The sequence below is a fragment of the Berghia stephanieae genome, chromosome 2, assembly GCF_034508935.2.
Source record: "Berghia stephanieae isolate SIO BIC M18660-M18661 chromosome 2, UCSD_Bste_1.3, whole genome shotgun sequence".
NCBI lineage: Eukaryota > Metazoa > Mollusca > Gastropoda > Nudibranchia > Aeolidiidae > Berghia > Berghia stephanieae.
In genome coordinates, this window is record NC_088361.1 from 2826026 (window position 1) to 2851025 (window position 25000).

Here is a 25000-nt window from a genome sequence, read left to right on the forward strand (position 1 = left end):
CATTTATAGGATTGGGACAAGACTGTTATTTATTGTGATGTAGAAATGTCCGGGGAAACCACTAAAACGGCCCATAAATCCCGATGTTATTATTTGACCAACACAAATAACAGGCCATGTTATTATTGTCACGGTGATAAACCCAGACAGAACAAGAAAGCAAATTGTTATAGGTTGGCAATTTTTCTTTTCTACTTTGGCATCAGTCGGTGACTTAGTGATATTGTCTTGGCTTGTAACAAAATCAAGCGGTTTTGATAGTGGTCAGTGAATGGACGGATGACAGGGGTTATAAAACTTAATTTATGATACTTTAGGAAAAAGATGGCTAGCAAAGTCAAATTAACTTGTGTTTTTTTAGTTTATGACAATATTGAACGGAGCGTTAAATCTTTGAAATTTCGTATTCCGTTGAATTTCGCCTGAAATGTTTTAATTTTCCAATGCGTTGTTGAGAAAACAATTCAGCAGTTCGTTACACATTCATACATCTCATATTTATTCAGTCTTCTATTTCCATACAATTTCCAAGCCTTGATCCCCGTGCATCGACCTCCCATATAATCAACCTCCCCGGGGCAAGACCTCTTGGCCTGTCCAAGCAAGAAAACTGACATTAATAAACTAATCAGCTATCCGGCTTCTTTCTCGGACACTTTCATACTTCTCCCTAGAGCGTATCCCCATCGTCCTCTTTGTTCTTGCTCATGTCAGTCACTCAACGTGTAATCTACTTGGAACGTTTCGGGAATTCCCTACAGGTTATAAGCAATGCCCATCAAAACCCCATCTGCCATCTGTAAGATATCATTGCCCGTCTCACAGGGAGACAGGACGCAGAGCAATGGCAAGGAGCGTAGCTATATAATATATGGATTAATGAGTCAGCGGAAGTGTAAATGTAGACTTAAACAATATCATTGTGACAAAATAGGGAGTAGGCAATATTGTGCTTAGTCAGAGAGGTACGCAATAGGAGCTTTAGATATTACAATGCAAGAAGTAAAAATGTCAATTTTAGTTTAAGTTTAGAGTCTCTTTTGGCATACCTAAGTTTTTACCCGTGGCACTTCCGTTTGAAAGTCCGTCGCAAAGTCTCAGGTTTGAGAGTTTTTTGCCAAACGAGGGTAATTTAAATCGATCGATATTTGAAGGACGAGTTAGCTGGCCAAATTTTAAAATATGGGTTTGTCCAGAGTACGACAGAGTAGCCCAAGACAGCTTGCATTGTTTACTTTTAACCTGCCAAATGTTACCAATTTAATTTTTTGTTCAGGTATAAATGGTTAAGCCCCTTAACCCTCTCCTTACCAGCCATTTCCAGAATTTTCCCCAAAACTTTACACCCACCCAACACAAAAACAGACATTTATTTTTACTCAAACAGAAAAACAACAAGCACATTCTTTACATAATATTGTTCCACAATATGAGATCTATTACAGAATGTCAAGTTTTTATAGCTATAACAAAAAGAAGTGAAATCTGAATGAGAAAACTGATATTTGCATCGTAACAAATGTGACGATTTTCCAATAGATGGTAAGGAGAGGGTTAACTGAAAGTGGTTGTTCACAATTTTTCCAAGCATGTGTGTGTGTATTTTGCTGTGCCAATAATGTATCTTTATTGAGTATTATCATCAGGAACGATGCTCTACGTGAAAAGAGGAGATGAATTAATGAACCTTCGATTCCGTAATGAAATGGCAGCTGCAGTTCTCGAATCTACGTAGCTGTCCGTTTCTGACTAGACGACTTTATGTAATTGTGTTCCAATGTGTTTTCTAATTTTCAGTATTCTGTAATATAAAATATACATTACTTGTCAGAATAAGTACTGAAAATTAGAATGCCAATTGTAACACAACCAAATTTAATATATAAATATTAGGTATGTCAAAATATTTTTTTAATGTGCATATTCTTTAAGTGGATCATTGCGTACCTTAATAAAATGATTTGATAATGGCAATTCGATGTCACAGTGTTATATCACCTGATTTTAGATTATTTAGGCATGTTGATTTTGGTGAATGTAGGTGTTCCCCTCATGATTCTGGACCATTTCATAGGTTTTGTCCCAACTGGACATTAACGCTTCGGGACTACTATCTATATAACCCAGTGTTGAAAGGGGTTTAAACAAAGGAAACACATGTAATTTTGTCTCAATCGAATTGTAGATTGTAAATTCACTCTACCAACACCCCATTACCATTCCGTTGTTTCTCGTTGCCTAGCCTTATGATTAATTCAAGGGACAGACTCTTGTCATTATTCTGATCGGACTATTACATTTTAAAATTGGTAATTGACCTAAACAGATAGATACCAACTACCAAGAAAATGAGATGATGAGAAGACAGACAGTTATATCTATTACGGAGTACGATTTGAAAGGATAGGCAGCTTTTAATGCTGACAGGCCAATTACATTCTAAAGACAGAAATATTATAATGTTGGAAATATAGCATTTGATACAGTAATTAGGTGTAAATTATTTTAATGAAAACATTGTAGCGTTGAAGGACGAGTCCGAAATGTGACTCCTCAATAAAAAAATCAAGCTGCATTGAGGTTGGTCAGTAAATTAATAACATTAAATTCTAATTCCGGATCTTTGCCCTTTATAAAAATGACTTTCAACCCACAAGAGGGGTAATTACTCATCTGTAAGGTTGTTTTTTACGAATTTGTGAGAGTACTATTACAGGAATTAGACGTTTAACATGCCTACCCCTTGCTTCATATAATTTAAGCCTGATTCTTATTGAGACATGAGGGGAGGGGGAGGGTCGGTGATATTGCAAATCTCAGCCAACCGGTACTAGTTTGTTTTTTTTTTTTTGTTTTTGTTTTTTTGGAACATTCCAGCTGGGAACAAAAATAGCAAGAGTCGTCCTTTAGAGCTTAGGGCCTTATGGAGCCAGATCATTTTCACGCTTATAGCAGCATTTAACTGACAGTAGTTTGCGCACTGCTCTCTGGATAGGAGCTCGTCAATCGCAACAACAACAACAACAACAACAAAACTTCCATCACATTCAACAGATCCGCCTACTCTATCACTGATGGATGGGCAGGGGGGGGGAGGGGGGGGGGGAGTGGTGCGGCGGTGGAGTGGGTTAGAAAACATCTCGAAAGCACCGGGAGCGATCCTGGTCACTTTGCTTGTGAGATGTGCTCTAACATGTGAGCTATCAGGACCCCCATCCTCACTGATATTAGCTGGAGAGCAGATCCTCTAGCCTGTGCAAGACTTTACAGTAATGAACCGATATCTCAGACATCTTTGATATTCTTACAAATATTCGTGATGATCAATTTCCTTCAATTATATAAACTGGGTCCCGGGATAAAAAAAAAAAAACCTTTCACAAAACAATTGAACTTTATTTGGTTTTGAATTTTACAAAGATGGCATTTTTTAGCATTTTAAAGAGCTCCTTAACTACCTCGTGATCTCATTGATGAAATGTCGAACAAGAACACTTCATATAATTTTAATGGAGAAGAATTGAAAAAAACACGCGAGGGTATCTTAAACTACGATTGCAAGGCTTTGCAGTCTTGTGGTATAACGCTCACTTTTGGACCAGTAGGTCCCGGGTTCAAGTCCCGCTCTGAACGGACGGCGCAACGTTGACTCCTTGGAAAAAAACTCTTTACTTACAGTCTCTTACCGTACTCATATGTAAAATGAGTACCAAGTCGTTAATTAATTGCATTTATGTCGAAAAAATAAATGTAGCTCGCCTTACAGGCCTAATGTCTCGTTCTTCGTGTTAAGTGTTGCTGTTAGCTATGGACACCATGTAAAGCGTTTTGAGTACTTTTAGCGGATATTGCGCTATCTAAATGCTCAAGCAAAAAGGATCTAGTTCCTCCTATTGCCGCCAGTCACTGTTGACTCTCATATTAAAACTAGATTCCAGTGTCACACAATAATAGTAAAATTCTGATTCCAGCCTTATGTCCCTGGACTAGGTGACAAACAATACCCAACTTGACTCAGGTGTGAATGAGTACCTGACTATAAGAAGTGACAAATTTCTTGTTCGGGCTTCTACTGAAAACATTTGTTCCTGGTATATTCAACTGTATGAAATTGATAATATTTCAATATGGTTTTGTTGAGGAATACATCAAACATTGTAAATGACGTTAAGCATTGGGAATCCGTAAGAATTGCCTATAATATGTTTGTATGTTTTCTTAATATTTTGTTTGTTTGAGTTTTGGAAATAATGGATGCATTCTAGAGCGCAGTGAATATGATGGTATAACAATGGCAAGCAACTTTACAATGTAGTACATTATATTTAGGTTGTGTCATCAATCTGTTTAGTTAAGGTCAGTAATAAAATGGTTAGAGGCGACACGTAATAGCTTGCAGGCCTGATAAACTAAAAATGTTTGGTCTCATTGTTGAAAACCAACGTGAAATAATGTCTATTGCAACAATCTTAAATCAATCCCTTGATAAATATGTGCACGTTGATTCTAGGGCATAAGCATAAATCAATAATAGAATAAATTCCTGTCGGGCGACCGCTTATTACTGTAAGATTAACCCTTTATAGTAGGAGTTATGTTTCACTCTGACCTGACATCCCGTTTTGACATTTTCACAAGAACAAAAAAACTGCCGTACTCTGGAAAAACACAGATTTAAACATTTGACCAGAAAACTAGCCCTTCAAATACGACTTCGCCGAAGTCCCGGGTTTGAGAGTTTTTGCCAAGATGAGAGTCGTTTAAATCGATCAATTTGACAGGACGAGTTTTCTGGCCAAATTTTTAAAATGTGTTTTTCCAGAGTACAACAGAATAGAACCACGACACAGCCAAGGTTTCACTGACATTAACCAGCTAATTGCCGTGCCCTGGAAAGACATGCATTTTAAAAAATTGGCCAGTAAGCTCCTCCTTCAAATATCCATCGATTTAAATGAGTCTCGTCTTGGCGACAACATTCAAACCTGGGACCTCACGAGAGTGAGAATTTTTGCCAAAATGTGAGGCTCATATAAATCGATCGATATTTGAGGAACGAGGTTACTGGCCACATTTTTCATTGTACATGTCTTTCCAGACTAAGGCTATTAACTGGTTAACGTCGTCTAATCGCTATGTGAATGTTGCTGCTCGAAGCTCGAAGAAATAAATAATAATGTGAAATTGAATGTAAGCTTCAATTTAATTACAAAAACCCCCCAGATCAAATGAACGTTTCGGGTTTCCCCTTTATGACAAAACAGGATGAATGAAACACCACAGATGGATGAGATGATGTGATAGTGGCGTAGTCAAGATGAATTCATCTTGACTCCGCCACTACCACATCATTTCATCCATCTGTGGTGTTCCATTCATCCTGTTTTGTTGATAAAGGGGAAACCCAAAACGTTCATTTTATCTGGGGGGGGGGTTGTAATTAAATTGAAGCTTACATTCAATTTTACATTGTTATTTATATCTAATCGCTATGTGAAAACGGCTTGTCTGCATCGATGCCCAATGAGTTCTCGCTATAACTTTTGTTTTCGTTGTTGTGAAACCTTAAGAAATGAAGACACGTGAAATGATGGCGAAAAGCCTACTCCAGTGTTTCCTAATCGCATTGAAGAGTTTTAGGACTAGACTATCCTATAAAGACAAAACATCTTGTTTTCATTTTGGCCAGAAATTGTTTGCTTCCAATATCGGTGAAAAAGAGGATCTAAGTGTCAAAATTTTCTAAACCAAAGACTGCTTTAATATATCAGATAAATGGATTTTAACAAGTTAAGCGTCACTTTTTTATTCATCGATTTTTGTCCATTATGACAAAAGTGTTTTGTGTGATTACTTCAGTAATAAACGACAACAGTCTCAGGGTACATGGATACGGCATGTTATGATGGGGGTTGACGCCGCTTATCCTGGAAAATATTCGATTATACATGATACATCATCATTAACAGTCGACTTGTTGTAGTATAACTCAAAAATAATAAGGCACAACACCTTAAAAAGTGGGCTGTTGATACCCACTAATACATGTGCTCAAAGCACTTTACAATTGGTCCAAAGCATAAGCAAAGCTTGACCCGTAGAAAGTTGTTAGTTTATAAACCGGCGGTGTATTCATTTCACAAATACGATAAGACAATCTGGTCAACGAGCCTTTTCCAATGCCTGAATGGAAACTCTGCTTTAAAAAATACTTTTATCAAGAATATCAATGTCTACTAAATCTGGTTTATAAACACATGATTATTAATTTGAATTAGAAAACTCTGAATTTACCAACAATTTCAGCAAAAATAATACAAAAACATAGTCATGCGACATTTTAAAAAGCTATTTGAATTCTTAGTATTTTCATATATTGCAATTTGCTTATCATATTCTATTCTATTATTGATTAAGCAAATTCCCTCAAATTGACGGACGCATATTTGTAGACCTGATAACAGAATTATGGGCTTAACTAAAAATGATTGTAATAGACAATGTTCTACGTTTGTTTGATATTATTTCCATTATTACAATGAGACCATATCAATTTGGGTTATCAAACCTTCAAAAAAAAAAAAAAACAGTTCATCCGCCTTTAATCATTTTATTACTAATTTTATCTGGACAGATAATAGTCACAACTGAAAAAAAATCTCTATACCGTCTATATGACGCCTTGCACTGCTTCATTCACACTTTTCGAGATCTTTGTCTTTTTCAAAGTTGTATGTTTAAACAACTAGCACTAGACAATATTTACAAGTAGAAAACGTTACTTTTCTCTTTTGGTTTGAACATCGGCCGTCGTAGAAATGTTGATTTCCTCATACCACGTCCCCCACTTTTCCACTTTACTCTCAATCCCCCACCCCCCAACCACACACCCTCCACAGACAATATTTGCTTCTATCAGTAGAGGAAGGCTGTCAGATGACCTTAGTAATCTGACCCAGAGGGAAGAAGGACTACAAATTGCTTCCAATAACTGTCCGCTCATCTGACTTGCGTGCAAGACAAACACCCAGATTTAGTTGCCTTGTTCCTTTCTTTCTTTCCTTTCTTTTATCTAACCGAAACAGTTCAAACTCTCAATATATAAGGATATAAAAAAGATATGCTACTTTGATGAGATGGTGTTGTTTTATTTCTCATGGGACAGGCGCATTTTTTTAACCACAAAAGATTATCTTGGCCATTTCTTTCTTTTTCACTCTTGACCTTAGTAGCGTCAAATTGTATTACGTTAGGATGAATGGAATGAAGAAAATTAAGTTTAAAATTGAAATAATCAGGAATAAGAAATATAATTTTTTATCCCACTTCTAACTAGCCATTTTTTCGAAAAGTCATTTCGGTTTACTACAAAATTGGATTGTTTTGCAAATTCTAAAGTGCAACAAGGACAAATCATGAATGGTGTTCCGAAAAACCAACAACATCGTTATAACATAATGTGAAGTTCTAATTGAGACAACAAGGATTCATCTTCAAAGATCTTATTGAGTAGGAAAAATCTTAATAAAAAAAAAGGTACTGGCCGTCCTGTAACAAAAGCAGCGAGGTCACTGTTCTTGAGAAGCAGACGATTAAAGTTTAAGAACCAAACTTGATTTTATAATGATAACTTAGCCTCGCACTAGTGGTGATCCTGATATTTTTTAAATTTTATTTTTTCTTTACAAGTATTTTGTACAAATCTGTGAATATATTGTGCGGCTATGTGGTCTAGTAGTATGACACTCGCTTTCGGATCGGAAGGTCCTGGGTTCGAGCCTCGCGCTCGGCGCATAGTTGAGTACTTGGAAAACGCTATTTACTCACATCCTCTCATCGTACTCAGGTGTAAAATGAGTACCTGGTCATTAACAGCGTTGTCTTTGTCCAAAAAATTGTAATATTGCCTAACAGTTAAATGTTGCTGTTGACCCGGGACTTCTTGTAAAGCGCTTTGAGCACATTTAGTGGATATTGCGCTATATAAGGCTCAATATATTTTTATATCATATATATATATTATATAATATATATGTATATATATATATATATATATATATATATATATATATATATATATTATTTTGTAGTTTTAGCTTAAATTTGTATGAGTGTTTGCACAATGTCATAAGTTCGGATATTTTGTTTAGGATGTTTAATTTATGACTGTTTAAAGTATTTCCATTTTGTCAATGAGGCACAGATTACACTTTCTTGTACCACATCGATAGGGGCAACCTTTTTGACAATCTCCTGTACCTACAGACAAGAGGAATAACACCTACGAACTCGACACAAACACCTACAACTTATTATTGCACAATAACATCAAACGACACGACAAAAAAAGCTTACCCTAACGCCAAACGACTTACAAGCAAAGCGGATCGTCATCAAACTTGACCTCGCCGATCGTATAAAACGCATTGCACCAAACGAGGCATTCATCACATTGAAAGACCACAAAGAAGACCTCAACTGTAACCCCTAATGCAACTTTTAAATCCTTCAAAATCAGAAATGGGCATAATAAGCAAGCATTATCTCCAGGAAATCAATAACACCATTAGAACAACGGTAGGTATTCAATAGTGAACTAACACCCAAGCAGGTATTAATTGGTTTAAAGACCTCCCCAACAAACAAACGCTAAAATGTACACAGTTGTACATAACATATTTTTACGCCAGCATAACCGAAATGATATTCATGCGAGCAATCAACTTTGCATGTGAAAACATCAGCCAGAGCCCTATCGAAACCATCAAGCACGCAAGAAAGTCACTCATATTCCACAACGACATAGCATAGACAAAGATAAAAGGGTAATTCGATGTGACCCTGGAAGCATACGACGGAGCCGAACTATGTGAATTAATTGGATTGTTCCTAACTCTACTGAGACGACGGACTCGGAGTACACAAAACAACATCAAAGTCAAACATTGACTAAACCAAGAAAAATTATTAAAATGTTCAAAGATTTCGGCTTAAAAATCACAATCCAAACAAATTTAAACCGAGTGGATTTCCTAGATACCAACATATGCCTCCACTCGAGCACATTCAGCCGTACAGGAAACGAAATAACACACCCCTATATATTAACAAACACTCCAACCACGCACCCACAACAACAGAACGAATTCCGGAAATGATTGAACAGCGATTGGCAAATGAAACGATTTTCAACAAAACCAAAACCTTTTGGGAGACGGCACTTAAACACAGGCGCCGCGATAAAAAAAACAGCCATATAAAATGGAGCAAACTAGTCCACACAAAAACACAATAGAAAACTGAACATAACATGGTTCAACCCAGCCACAACGAATACAATCCAAGCAATTTCTCTCTCTCTCATTGATCAGCATTTCCCTCAGAACCACCGGCTCCATAAAATAATAAACAAGAGCAACGTAAAAATAAGCTACAGCTGCTTGTATAACATCATGAAGCAGAAAATCACGAACCACAACAAGAAAATTCTAAGTAACCCTAATGATAAAAGCTCGACAACCAATTGCACCTGCAGGAAAAAGAACGATTGTCCCTTACAAGGAAATTGCTTAGAAAAGGCCATCATCTATAAAGCTAACAGAACCGAAGTCTCACTACGACTCAATACATTGGCAGCACAGAACAATCGTTCAAAACCAGATATAACAATCACAATACGGCAATAGATAACAAAACCAGAGCAAGAGCACAAAATTATCAATGCACTTCTGGGATCAAATTATAAACGCAAACAAAATGCCAACAGTAACATGGGAGATTGTCCCAAAAAAAGTAGTCCATATCGATGTGTAACAAGCAAAAGTAATCTTTGCCTCACTGAAAAAATGGAAATACTTTGAAAAAGTCAAAACATAACATCCTAAACCAAAACATCCGAACTTGTGACAATGTGCGGACACTCAAACACATTCAAATTAATAGCATAAAATAAACCCCCTCTCCCCAAGTCCCCCTTCCCTTTTCACACAAAGAATTCACTACTAGTAAAGCATATTTAGTAAATAGCAACACTTCTAGAGTGTATGAGGGCAAAGGTCAAAAGCCATGCTTTTTGTGTGGCTGGAGAGGGGACGAAAATGATAAATTTAATTTAATTTTAAAAATCCTTGACATTTTAAAAAGATAAGTAAATAACTCCTGAAACTAATAATAGACGCGTTGCTGTGAGGATACATTATAGATTCTTCTATTTTGACTTCCAGAAGACAAAATAAGTACTGTACATCAGATTAAAAGACAAATTATTACTATCTATAGGTCAAAAGTAATTCTATAGCCCGTTCCAAGTCCCGTACGCACTGAATATCGCAAATTCCTCCAAAGTTACGATATGTGGTGCCGCGCAGCTCTTATATTTTAAGTGACATTACGAATTTTGAATGCCGATGGTTATAGACCAAACCGTTTCTCATAATGCCGAATTCCTTTGATCTTTTCATCGTCTGAAATAAAATAGGCATATGACTCGAACTTTAAAATGATTACAGTAATAGTGTGATGGATCTCTTTCTCGTGGTGAAAATATTCACAACAAAGTTGCATTCGTGTCGTAGCTTAGCAAATAATTTTGGGTTGTTTAAAATAGTGTAACAATATATATAATTTGAATAAGACTTAACATCGTTGAAAATAAAAGCTCACAGCGTTTATAATGATTTATTCACTGGTGCACAATGTATATGTATTATATTGGACGACACAAGCAGCCCGTTAGCTGCTAATACATTTTTTGGACAAATACATTGATGGAAAAAACCAGGGGGTTGGTCCTCCGAATTTTTACGCCGTCTTCGAAAGGGCGAAGAGAAATGCCTTTCACAAAGACATAATCTCCGACCAACTGTTGAGCAAGACAACTCATAAAGGTCGCACAAGACATGTCACAAAAACCCACTGGTCACCCATCGAGCACGGTACATGTTTGCCTTTCTTGATTTATGTTCACTGGGTAGGGGTGTGTGTGGTCCTTTGAATGCAATAATGTGAAACATCACTAAAGCTTAACTTCTTTCATATCAGATTCCATGTAAGTTTTGTATGTATAACTTTTTAGAGAACCGCAGTTTTCAAATACAAGAGGTGCATAATTAAAATGACAATATTATTAATTTGACCTCTCCACTGGTTGTGGGCAATATATTAACAGTATTGTTACCTTTCATTTTTTATATAGATGGAACGAGAATGACGCCACTCAAGCCTTTGTTATTGTATTTTGCCATCCGTGTTTGTGAGTAATTCTCACTAAACTCTATTAACCAGACAACAAACGTTTAAGGCTACACATCGTTTTGTGTGTTGGTCCGCTACACTTCCGGATGACAATGTTGTGAGCTTCTTAGCCAAGCGCACACTATCTATACCGTAAAGACGAAAAATCACAAAGTATGGGACTGTACTGTAAACAATGAAAGAAATCGGCTTAATGTCACTAGCGATGCTAGTGTTCGATCCAATTATCATTAAAATCCATCAGAAAGTTGTGGAGATATCCACGTCAACGTGTGCGCACGGGTTGTGGAACGGTCTATAGGGAATGAGATTAGCGGAAGAGTAGCGTCCGTTGATTGGACGCCACCCATAGTCTGTGACGTCACCGGCGGAAAAGTTATAGAGCAGTATAATTAGGTGTCCCAAACGTAAACAATAACAAGTTGCTAGTGATTTTCGTTAGGGACCGGAAAAATTTACGCACAATATAGGTCTCCCAATTTTGTAGTTTGCGTTGTAGGCAATACACTTTCAGTATTGAAAATATGTTTACATAAAATCTAACAGTTGCAGGAATAATAATATAAGATTAAATTATTCTGAAAATCAGGCTCCGAATAATTCTCGTTTTGTTCACACCAGCGCAATAATTTGCTCTGGTCTAAAAATAGATAGACTGTAACTTTTGATAAATTTTACCTTTTGTTCCATAAAATATCCATATCTAGACATTATTTGATGCATGATCGAGTATTTATGAATATGTGTTTCTTTTGCCACCTAACAGCCAAATTTTAAAGGTTATTTTTTTTCTATAATTTACATTGGAACTTGAGCTGTCAAGACAGGAACATGTGGTTTGCCATGTCCTTCTGGACCTTAGTTTACGTTTGGGGCACCTAATTATACTGCTCTATTAGAGAGAGAACGTCATGTTGGTTGTGCGCATGCGTCTCTCGTCCTCGTTCCGCTAGGACGCGAGACGCATGCGCACAACCAACATGACGTTCTCTCTCTAATAACTTTTCCGCCGTTGACGTCACAGACTATGGGTGACGTCTAATCAAGGGACGCTACTCTTCCGCTAATCTCATTCCCTATAGTTATATGACAATGGGGTGAGAGCGAGAACATCTTATATAAAAAGGTAGTGCTTTCAGCGTCATTAATTTAAAAATGTGGGTTTTTTTGTGCCCCGAGTTTAAGCCTATCGTCAATTTTAAAGAAATTGATATATTATTTTTTAGGCAGTATCTATATCTCCGATTCAACTTTACTACGTCTACGATAAGAATTATTTGACTCAAAACTCCACTGAGATGGGAGAGCATTTCATTTTTTCCATAAATATTTGAAATCAGAACGGAAATAATGGAATTTACCCCTACAGCTGGTTGCCAGAATAGTAATGCCAAATCAATGATGGTAATTCCACTAATTTCAGAAATACATTTCAATGGAATAAATCGCACGAAAGCAGATGGCCTTAAATCTTTGAATCAGCAAGACTCACACTCGAATCAACAGGTTTTAACCATAATATTATCCATTGAATACTTAGAGGTTTTCAGCATAAACTTGTTTTAATTACATTAACGCATTAGACATAGTCAACTTAAAAATTCAGAGTTATTAGTTGACTTTTCTTCTCTTTTCATTTCCCTTGTTGTTTCTTCTTTATTTTCGATCAACCGTACTAACGTGTAAAAGAATTATCTAAAAGTCAACAAAGTTGCTCAATAAGACGCACATATCTTCACCGCCTTGCCAAAGTCAGGAATCCCCATTAATAATGCAACGTCGGCCTATGTCATTAATCCGGCGAATTATCCACGCCGTCCATTCATCACCGATGCCGTAAAGCCTTCTCTAGTGGAATCCCAATGGTGATGGCTAATCAGGAACTCCGAATAACATCCCGATGATGTCTGTAAACTGTGTTTCTGTTTTTTTTATCTCTTTCTTTAGAAAGCTGATGATCATAATTTATTGAGTCTTGGCATCTCTTATTGAATTCTTATTATGCTTTTAGGAAAGAGTGAAAACTTTGTTTTTTTCCTCTCTATGTCTCTTTGTTTCGGTAATGGTTCAACCTGTATTTATAATATTATCATTTTGTTAGAATTGTTTGCAAAGTAGCAGTCTTTCTTTTTGGCTATGCGGTCTTGTGGTACGACACTCGCTTTCGGATCGGAAGGTCCTGGTTTCCAGGCTCCCTCGGCGCACAGTTGGATCCTTGGAAACGGCTCTTTACTCACATTATCTCACCGTACTCAGCTGTAAAATACCTGGCCGTTAGCAGCGTTGTCTATATCGGAAAAAAATTGCAATACCGCCTAACAGGCTTCATGTCTCGTTATACATGTTTCTTGTTGCTGTTGGTCAGGAACCCTTTCTAAAGCACTTTGAGCTCTTTTTGTGGATAATGTGCAATATACAAGCACAAGTTTTTATTTCTCTTTTGTTTTCTTGTAGGTAACGATTTCATCCTAGTTTGTGTAACGTATAACGTTTGTTGACATTTGCTTATCACCTATGTTGGACAGGATGTTTCTCTGACAAAATAATAAATAGTATGCGCTTGGCTAAGAAGCTCACAACCTTGCCATCCGGAAGTATAACGGACCAACACACAATATTATGTGTAACCATGAACGTTTATAGTCCGATTAATACAGTGTAGTGAGAATTACTCATAAACGCGGATGGCAAAAAGCAATAACAAAGACCTGACTGAAGTCAAGTTCATAATATGTCCTACAGATATATCCTTGGCTCCGCTAACAAACCTCTACTGAACGGACAGGTGGACATAAATAAGATTTGAATCAGGCTGGTTTGGGTTAAATTAAAGTTGTCAACACTTCAGCTTGTGAGACTGCGTTTTTATAAAAGAATGGCCGTTTACTAATCCTTTAGATAGTACATATTACGTCTCTAACTCTTGAAAAAATTGTTACAAGAACAAGCTGCACGGAGAAAAATTTTGACTCAAAGCCGATAATATCTTTTCTAAAAAACTTGAATTAAAAGAAGATAAAACATTTTTTAAAAACAAACAAAATATATCTATGCAATAGAATCTTTGTTATTATTATTTGTATTATTATAGACACAATTTCAATTAGCATCACCGTCCTTGTTCTGGCGGTCTCTGACAGAACACAGCTTTCCAATTGGGTCAGATAAATTTTAGTTTAAAAATAGATATGTAATAAAATGGTTATCAACATTTAACCAAAAACTCAAAAAAAACGACAATTTCTATGGCCAGGTTTGAGACGCTTTGACATATCAAGACAATGTAATCAATTGAATTTTGAACTAAAGGTTTTCTGTACAAAATTACTTATGTGTTTTGTAAGGGTGGGCAGTAATGTCATTCAACACTAAGATTTGTACTCAAATGTACAATGGTTAACAGTGTCAAAGGAGACGAATACATTGAGAATAGATAGATAAATAAAATAAATATGAATTCACATGTAGCGTATTTTCACGGTTTTACCACGCTTAATGTTCCTTGACTTCTCCGACAGGCCATATGGAGCAATATTTCCCCTCCTGACAGTACCAGTCGTCTTTTAGGGGTCCTTTTTGTACGAACATTCTCACAATATCCGTGCTACTTATAGTCATGTATGTACTGAGTCGATAGGGATAATGTGTATTAAATGGCTCACCCACCATGGATTAAACGTCACAACAGTATTTTCCGCGATCACAGTCGCCAATCCGGCTCATGGCTACACTTAACATGGCTTGAATTTTGTGACGATACACCGTGCCCATGTCACACAGAAGACCAACCTATTCTTTTGCTATTTTAAGAATCCAATACTTAACATTGGAATCGTTCAAAATATAAACAATAAAACTACAGAATACGAAGAAACCAAAATACAAATGGATCCAGCCTTCGTGTCTTATTAATATACAAAATGGAACTATTGATCTGACAAGATAATAAGTAGTTTGACTCATTGACTCATCCACTCCAATACTGACCGTTCCAATTTTCATATTATGTTGCTCCACCATGACCAGCCCTGGTTATAGTCTCACTTTAATCCTCCTATCAAGAAACGTCCTTTGAGTTCCTCATTACCTCTTTTGTCTTGGGAGATTCGTCTTGGCGTCCAGTGTACTGTAAAATGAACGAAACTCTTTCCTCAAGTGTCACCAGATCGACAAGATAGTCTTAAAACTTGGCGGAGAATGAACAATTTTATCCTCAGCCTGTCTTCCGAATCTTTTATATCTTTTTCTTTGCCTCCCTCCTTAGTCCCCAGTGCTTATAATGAAAATAGTCATCCCTGTCTTTATTGGAACATGGGGACTCATCTCTTCATTTTATTGTCTGCCATTGGTCATGTGACTCCACACCATCCTAGATCATGTGACTATGTGACATCATTGGGTTGTCTCGAGGGATTTTATGGGACTTCCACTGAATACATGGGAAATGTAATTGAGGAATCCTGAAGATTAAATTATAGATAGGAGTAAATGATTGTGTTAGGCGAGGGTGCCTGAGACTGTTTATGGTGGAAACCTCAGAAATTCAATATTATTATTATTATTATGATTGATCCCAAGAATTCATCAATAACAACAATATAATAAAAAGCGTGAGAATTTTGGGAACACTGTTACGATGCAGTCAACAGTTATCTTAAACTGATTATTTTTGTTATAGTTATAGCCATAAAAACTCGACACTGTGATGCAGAGCTCATTTTTATCAATAAAACATAGAATATACTCGTTACCAAACTGTTTGAAAAAATTACTTTTGTGTTGGGTTAGTATGAAGTTTCGGGTAAATTTCTAAAAATAGCTGGTAAGGAGAGAGTTAAACAAACATCCAGCCTTATAGCAAACTGCTATTTGATATTCAAATTTACATTGTTGTTTCGAAGAGATGCTTGTAGTGACAAGTTATAATTTTTAGATCAATGTTTTATCACTGGTAATAATATACAGTTATATTTCATATATTTTATTTCCTTTTAGTTGTAATTTTAACATGTAGGACTTCTTAGTCTAGTGCTATGTCACTCGTTTTTTTTATCTGTGGGTCCTTCTTCGAGTCCAGCTGTGGTAAGGGTGAAGTTGAGTCCTTGGTAACAGCTCTTTATTCACATTTACTCATCATATTGGGGTGTAATATATATATATATATATATATATATATATATATATATATATATATATATATGGCTAGTAAAAGAGTTGTCATTATCGAAAATGAACTTTAATAGAAGCTTACATACGTCCTATGTGTTAATGTTGCTGTTCGCTTGGGACCCCTTGTAAAGAGCTTTGAATATGTTTAGTGGATATTGCCTTTAAAAACGCCGATTATATTTATTCATCTCTTTGCTACAAATAACAACGGAATTTTATTTTGAAATCAGTAATTTTCGAGTTTTGAAAACGGTGATAAACATTTATTTTTCAAAACAAGATCAAGAGATCAAATTATTATCGTTTCATGATTGATTTGATCAAATTATTTTATTTTCTGTGTATTCCCTTTTATATCTTCTTATAATGGTATTAGAATTAGGATTATTCTGGCCGCTCCAATTATATCATAGTACTTAAACTGCTACAGTTCCATCAGAGCACTTAAAGAAGACTGCAGTAAGTCAATTGGTCCGTGAAAAAGATAAAATATTATGTAATATCGGTGAGCAGTGATAGATTACAGTCACGATATTAAAGTTGTAATTTTTAATTGGGCAAAACACAAGGGGAAAAGGCCAAATAATTTAAACTCATATTCCTAAAGGTTTCCATTAACTGCATTTAGAAAAAACTCTCAATTGATTCAAAGTTCATGTTTTAAATTATATTTACTTACAAAAATAACATATTAAAGTTTTGGTGGATATTTGCCGGGCATCATGCATCAAATTTAAGATATTGTAAGGAAGTTTGTAATATGAATATCTATCCATTTACTTACTTTGGTTACACGACCCTTGGCTTGTGGTCTGTGGGTATCAGATAATATAATAGTAAATATTTGTACCATTCCAGATGATGATACTATAAATAGCTTCCATATGAGTAAAGAACCTTTTCCAATGACTTTACTTTGCGTTGCCCACAAATCGTTGGCCTACGGGTCACCAACCGAATGTATTACCATTAGAACACAAAGCCAGCCTTAAGCTTAATTGTGTATTTTTTAGGCTCATTGATTTATGAGTTTCAAATAAACCTAAGATGTTTGTGTATTTTAAAAATTTAATATTTCAAAAATATTATTTTATAAAACGATTGACTTTTTAACTCTGGCTCCATTAATATTCGATTTTGACCTTGAAATGTAGTCACACTGTCAGAAATAGCACGTGACTTTTCAAGCAGCATAAGCTCTTTACTCTATAAAATAGTTTAGCAACTTAAGTTTTAAGTCCCATTTCTCAGTTGATTCGCGTTGACCAAGGACTGGTCGATCGGTCACTAGCAACGACTTCCATCGGTCAGCGGTGATCACAACACTGCCGTACTCTGGAAAAACCCATATTTAAAAATTTGTCCAGAAAGCTTGTCCTTCAAATATTAATCGATTTAAATGACTCTCATCTTGGCAAAAACTCTAAAAACTTGGACTTCGGGGAAGTCCTGGGTTTGAGACCTTTTACCAAGATGAGAGTTATTTAAATCAAACGAAATTTAAAGGACAAGTTTTCTAGCCAAACTTTTAAATATCGGTTTTTCCAGAGCACGACAGAGCACGAATGAGCGGAAATGGAAATGGACGTCTCACGCATCTCTCCTTACAATCGAATCTAATAACGGGATAGAAAACATCAACTCTTTCATCACATCATGTTACAGGTTTTTAAATCAATTTGGCAAAACTTCTTTTTTGTCATTACTCTCAGTAGCCAAATTGTACGGTTTACTGCTTTGAATCAAGGTTAAGCCATCTTGAGCGTGATCAGTGACTAAATGGGAGACAATGACTTCAAAATTACCGCCTTGGCTTTGTGTCAATTTGGCAACCTTCCATTTTGTTTATCACACTCAATAGCCTAATCGTGCGACGCCCCACTTTGAAACGAAGTCAAGCCATCTTGAGTGTGATCAGTGACTAAATGAGAAACAATAACGCAAAATTAAGGCCTCCGCTTTGTGTTCTGGTTTAGGTTTCTTTCACTCACTATTTTCTCAATTCGGCTGTTAATGAGTACCCGGCTATATACAAGGTGCAATGGCTGTTGTAAGAGTTATTGGAAAAAAGGCACGGATTAAGCAACATGTTTATCATTATGATGATGATGATGATGATGATTATTATTATTATTATTATTATTATTATTATTATTATTATTATTATTATTATTATTATGATTATTATATTATTATTATTATTATTATTATTATTATTATTATTATTATTATTATTATGATTATTATTATTATTATTATTATTATTATTATTATTATTATTATTATTATTATTATTATTATTATTATTATTATATTATTATTATATTATTATATATTATTATTATTATTATTATTATTATTATTATTATTATTATTATTATTATTATTATTATTATTATTATTATCATTATATTATTATTATCATTATTATTATCATTATTATTATTATTATTATTATTATTATTATTATTATTATTATTATTATTATATGTAATCTGATTCCATGAGTTCTGCTAAGAGATTAAATGGGGTGTTGTGAATGGGGCATGAAATATTGTGCAACCATGGAAGAGCTCTATGAATCTTTATTGATGTATTTTAGACTTAAATCATGGCCATCTTAGTATAAAATTGTAAACAATTTGCAAATAAATCTAGATTTATATTACTGAAGTCTACAAAATAAAAGGTTATGGTCTAGAATATTATATTTGCATAATTCCTTTTCACTAGTGTTGATAATTTCCTTCATTGAATCTTTCTAAGAATCATTTGTTGACGCTTGTAATAATTTCAAGATTCTTTTAACTATTGGTTATTGTGTACAACAATATCCAGTTATACTGAGTATGTTTTGGACGCTTGCTGATAATGATGATGATGATGATGATGATGATGATGATGATGATGATGATGATGATGATGATGATGATGATGATGATATAGTGTGCCAGATAGTTATTCTTTTGAATAAGGACGCAAAACAATGGTTTGCTTTAGCCCGTCATTCCATAGATAACAAAGTACTCTGTGTTGCAATATTATAATCACCAAACAAAATAAAAGTGATCATGATGTTTAAAGTCTGAGCATGGAACGCATCAACAACAGAGAATAAGACAATATGACAACTTCATACTTAGTAAACACAAATTTAAATGGTATCTTCAATATTCGTCAGAAGGATAGTGGTTTCAAATAATCTCCATTTTTAAAAAGCGTATGGGCATGTCTCATCATAATATAAATGGGGTGGAGAACCCTGTTTTATTGAGTCAAACAAAACTACTCTTCATGACATACAAGTAAACAATCTAGTGGGTAGCTAATTATACATAAATCAAATTGAGCTTTATATAGCGCAATATCCACTAAATGTGCTCAAAGCGCTTTACAAGGGGTCCCTGGTCAACAGCAACATTTAACATGTAGGACAGGACATCATATTACAATTTCTCGGACAAAGATAACGCTGTTAATGGCCAGGTACTCATTTTACACCTGAGTACGGCGAGAGAATGTGAGTAAAGAGCCTTTTCCAAGGACTCAACTATGCGCCGAGCGCGAGGTTCGAACCCACGACCTTCCGATCCGAAAGCGAGTGTCAAACCACTAGACCACACAGCCGCACGTATACATAGAACTTATCTCACAACCGATATATCCTAGATTAATCATTAACCAATTAACTGTTGTTCTAGTAGCGTGGCTCAGCGATACGGTCTTTGCTTCTTACCGGAAAGGGACCGAGTTCGATCACCTGCTGCTGCTTTGTGTCACCTCGCCCTAGCTCAATTTGCAGCGCTACACTGTTGCTGACGCCTCGGCTATTCCAGTCTTCCCTTGGAATGGAACCTGGAAACAAATTTCCCCTATGAGATAAATGAAGGGAATTTATTATTATGGAAAGACAATAGTTTAAAATTTGGCCAGAAAACTCGTCATTCAAATATCGATGGATTTAAATGAACCTCATCTTAGAAAAACCCCCATCAAACCTGCGATTTCGAGGGGTTTACGGCCAAACTTTTAAATACGAGTTTTTACAGAGCATTCGCAGTTAACAGGTTAAAAGGAGGTTATGGAAATGACCGGATGGGAAGAGAGGAGGGGCGGAGGCAGCCTAAAATTTGGTTACATATTCATTAATCCTTCCGGATGGCTGGACACATTGTCTTATCGTTGTCCTGGGCGAGACATCTGACAACTCTCCAATTAGGATACTGCTACTGGTATCGACTGCTGATCGTGGCGACGAGTACAAGTTAGATTAAAAATAGGAGATTCCCCATAAAGAGATTTTTAAATGCACTACACAAAAGGACAGAAAAGAGTGATTGAAAATACAAGCAATGATATCCTAAATTGCGAAAGATGATGAGTACGCGGTCTATTCAGCGTAGGGGATATGAGTCAGTCGGCAATGTTAAATCCGAACAATTGTACGCTTTCATGAGCTTTTCCATAATAGTCGAAGAGAGCACTAATCACTCACTCACACAGTGTTATTTGGTATTGATGTTCAAGGAAATCACTCATTGATCAGGCAACAAACGTTTTTTTTGTGTGTGTTTTTTCTTGTGTTGTTTTTTTTAGGGGGGGGGGGCGTCGTTTGTCGTCTGTTAATCAATTTAGGTTGAGCCAATCAGTTCATACAGTATGTCATTTCTGAGTTTCCTGCGGTTTTATTTTAATCTTTAACTTAAGAGGGAAAATGAGTTAAACTGGTTTGTTAGAGACAATGGTTTAATGAATAACTACATCCTTTACCTTAAATTGAGACTAGAAAGGACCAGTGAACAGGGAAAAAAAAGGTTCGAAAGCAATAGTAAAGGGAACGGTACATTCAAAGGGCCGACGGATCATGTTGTATGCAGATAATGCTTCAATCTTCAAATCAATTGTTATAAACACTGTAAAAGGGTACTTCATAATAGGATTCAATAGTCTGATGTCACGTCCGCCCAGCAATGAGCAGCTTGGTTCTAAACAAAGAAAATCTGTACTTTTTATTCTTCGTGCTGGTTAGAACTTTTTCACATGTCATGTGATCAGTATGTATAAAAGTCAAAACATGATCAGATTTATAATGTTTTTCTCCTCTGGATACAGTTTTATGCTCGTCGGAGAAGTATTTCATAAGGGCGTCCGCCATTGCTCCGATAGTATCATTTACTAAGTTACTATGCGTCATTACCTGGGAAGTGACGTCACGACTGTTGAATCCTACTGTACCAAAACAACCGAGCAATACGTGAATTGCTTTGCTGTAAAGCCACAAATGATAACTGTGCCATCTCTGACATTCAAACCAATTGTAAATCACTAATTCTGACTTAACTATGGACAAAACAATGTCAAATTTGGGTAGGAGAAGCTATGTTTTAAATATTTTGTAAAATTTTGATTAAACAACATGTGGCTTTGCTGCTGAACAATGTTAAGTTTGGTCAGAATATGTCAGAATATAATTATTTATTTGTAAATTTTAATCGGCCACTGAAAGAGTGTAGGGATTTGATATACATTTATTAGTTGTAACATCAACCAAAAGAATAATATTTGACAAACTTTTATTGTCATTGGGAAAAAGAATTTGTTTTCACATAGATATCTGGCCTGTTCGGGGCATACAAAATTTGCAGTCTTTCAAAGAGTTTTTGCAAAGATGAGGTTCATTGTAATCAATCGATATTTGATGGACGAGTTTTTCGGCCAAAAATGGAAATAGATCTACTTGTTTTTCCATAGTACAGCAGTCCTAGTATTCATATCCCTTACCTTTGTGTGTATTCCTCAGTGCCTTCCAAGATCATAGAAAGCTTGTCCACTCGTAATGTCACTATCAAGGAAGGGGAGAAAGTAACATTGGTCTGTAACGCAACTGGGTTCCCACAACCTACTGTCACGTGGTTTAGGCTGGTCAAGACGGAGAAAGGGGAGGACAAACAGAGTGAGTTGTGTCCAGGCTCAAGGCGTAAGATTTTTTACAACACTTTTCAATCATCTCCATTCAGCGTTGCCAATGTTTACCTTTAATGATATAAATAACACAACAGTTTTAAATAAATGATTAAATATGTAAATCTTATAATTTGAAAAGTAAAAGACACACCCAGCTAGTTAAGTCACCATTCCCTCTGGTATTAAGCAGCTTTGTCCTAGTATAAAAATGTTCTAGCATAATTTAAGGGTGCATGTAATGAATTATGTCTTAATGTACGTCGGACCATCACCGGGGAATGAATTAATTGTAAAGCGTTTAGAACATGATATTAAATTTGGATTTATCTATGTGAATGGAATATGAAAGTTGTGAAAATAAACAGAATAATTACATAAATGATACAAAACCCGAGGCGGAAAAGGAACTGGAGGGTTGGAGACGGGTGTTGGAAAGGAGGGGATTAAGGATAAGCAGATCGAAGACAGAGTATTTGTGCATCGGACAACAGATAGCAGAACCACCGATAAAAATAGGAGAAGATGATGTGCCAGAAACAAAAACAATTCAAATACTTAGGAACAACTGTCCAATGAGATGGGGGCAAATGAGGTAGAGGTTAAGAAGAGGATACAGGCTGGAATAATTGGAAGAAGGCAACTGGAGTTATGTGTGACAAACGAATTTCCGCAAAGCTGAAGGGAAAATATATACAACAGTTGTAAGACCAGCAATGTGATATGGACTAGAGACAGCAGCTACAACAAAGAATTAAGATAAAGAAGTTGAGGTGGCAAAAATGAGGACTTTGAGATGGTCATTTGGATGGACAAGAAAAGATAAAGTGAGAAATGAACGAATACAAAGGTTGACTGAAGGTCAATAAAGATGAGAGAAGATAGATTGAAATTGTTCGGAAATGTAAAGAGACGAGAGAGGGAGTACGTGAGAAGGAAAATATTGGACTTACAAATAGCGGGATAGAGGAAATAAGGACGGCTAAAGACTAGATGGTGGGATAAGGTAAAGGATGATATGAAAGAACGGGGCCTGGAGGAAGATGATGCGCTGAACCGAGATGCATGGAGATGTGGCATTCATTATAGCAACCCTGAAAAGTGCGAGATAAGCTGAAAGAAGAAGAAAGACATTTGTTTTTGTAGTCCAAAGAACTATCAACATTGTTTTGGCATTATTTCCAAAAGCTTTCTAAGTCGAACTTGTCATTGGCATCAATTGATCTCTTTTTCAATGAAACTTTTTGAATTCTAAATAAATACCTTCCCATGGACTTTGTCAATGAATAAACAAGAGATATTGAACTTGTACGACATTGAGATCAAGATTGGATTTAAAGTTAGATAAATAGAAGTTGAGGTAGAGATTCAGTTTTAATCAAGAGCCAAGGTGGCAACAATGGAGGGCTCCATTCCTAGAGTGAAACCTCTGTGTCGCTTTGTGTGTCCTTATAGTATGGCATTCGGCTTCTGACATGTAGGTCCTTTATTCGAATACCAATACTGATGACACATGTTGAATCCAAAGAAAAGGTTCAATACTCACATTCTCTCACTGTCCTAATCTGTAAATGGAGTTCTTGGATGGTAACAGCATTGCTTCTGTCGAAAATCAAAACATTGTAAGAGCACCATGTCTCGTCCTGCATATTTATTGTTCCTGTTGACTCGGGACTCCTAGTATTGCGCTTTATGCACAATTAGTGAATATTGATCTATAGATAAGCTCATTTAAAAAAAAAATCAATTCAATTTCCTCCTCATAACTACTCATTTTATAAACTGATTGTTTCTCTTTCATTATTGAAGATTAATACAAATTTTAGAATGAGCAAAATATCCTACAAAAATGGTGCTTATCAATATAAATAGAAGGATACAAGAATTTAAATCGTTCGCCCTGTGAATACCATACATCAATTTGACTGGAATTAATACATAAAGACAGACATATAGAAAACTTGAGAGATATGGATTGATTGACAGATTTGCATATTGATAGACAGGTGGACAGAAAGTTAGATATGTAAAAAATGATAATCCAAGGAGAGAGTTTCTTCAAATACTAAGAAAAAATATTACAAGCTAATAGCCATTAATAAATGTTATCTTTGGAAAGAATGCTTGCCAGTATTCTGTTTCAAGTTCTCGTGAAATATCAAAGCTTGTAATAAAATAAGATTTCATGACGTCCTATCTAAACTAATAGATTGGCAACGCTGAATGGTACAAGCACGTGTGGTCTGTAGTCCCGTGCTTTGATAAAACACAGTTATTTCTATTTTGGTCCAAAAAAAAAAAAAAAGAAAAACTGTTACCAAAACATCGATTGATTTAAGTGAACCTCTACTTGTCATTTTAAAAATTCCATTTTGAAATTATGGCAACTAAGTTAATCGGGATTTTTTTTCCGTCAAAATCAAAACGTGTTTTCTCATTGTATGGCAATGTAGAAATTTTGACTTCCAAACAGTACAGAGTCATTTGCTAGTAAATTGTGGACATTTTTTTATAATCTGAAAAGATATGCATGATGCAGCGCCAGACAAAGTAGCCACAAACAGCAAAATGGAAAAATAATTATTCGAGACTATAAGGTTTTCCTATGATTTTGATA

General features: G+C 35.7%; 1 protein-coding gene across 1 annotated transcript in view; it reads left to right on the top strand.

Moving 5' to 3' along the window:
* Positions 1–25000, top strand: part of LOC144964168 (immunoglobulin superfamily member 10-like) — a 176103-nt gene that overhangs the window by 57288 nt on the left and 93815 nt on the right. Inside the window, exon 6 of the mRNA XM_078898123.1 lies at positions 22223–22399. Within this exon, the coding sequence (XP_078754249.1) occupies positions 22223–22399 (177 nt within the window). The remainder of the gene's footprint in view (positions 1–22222; positions 22400–25000) is intronic.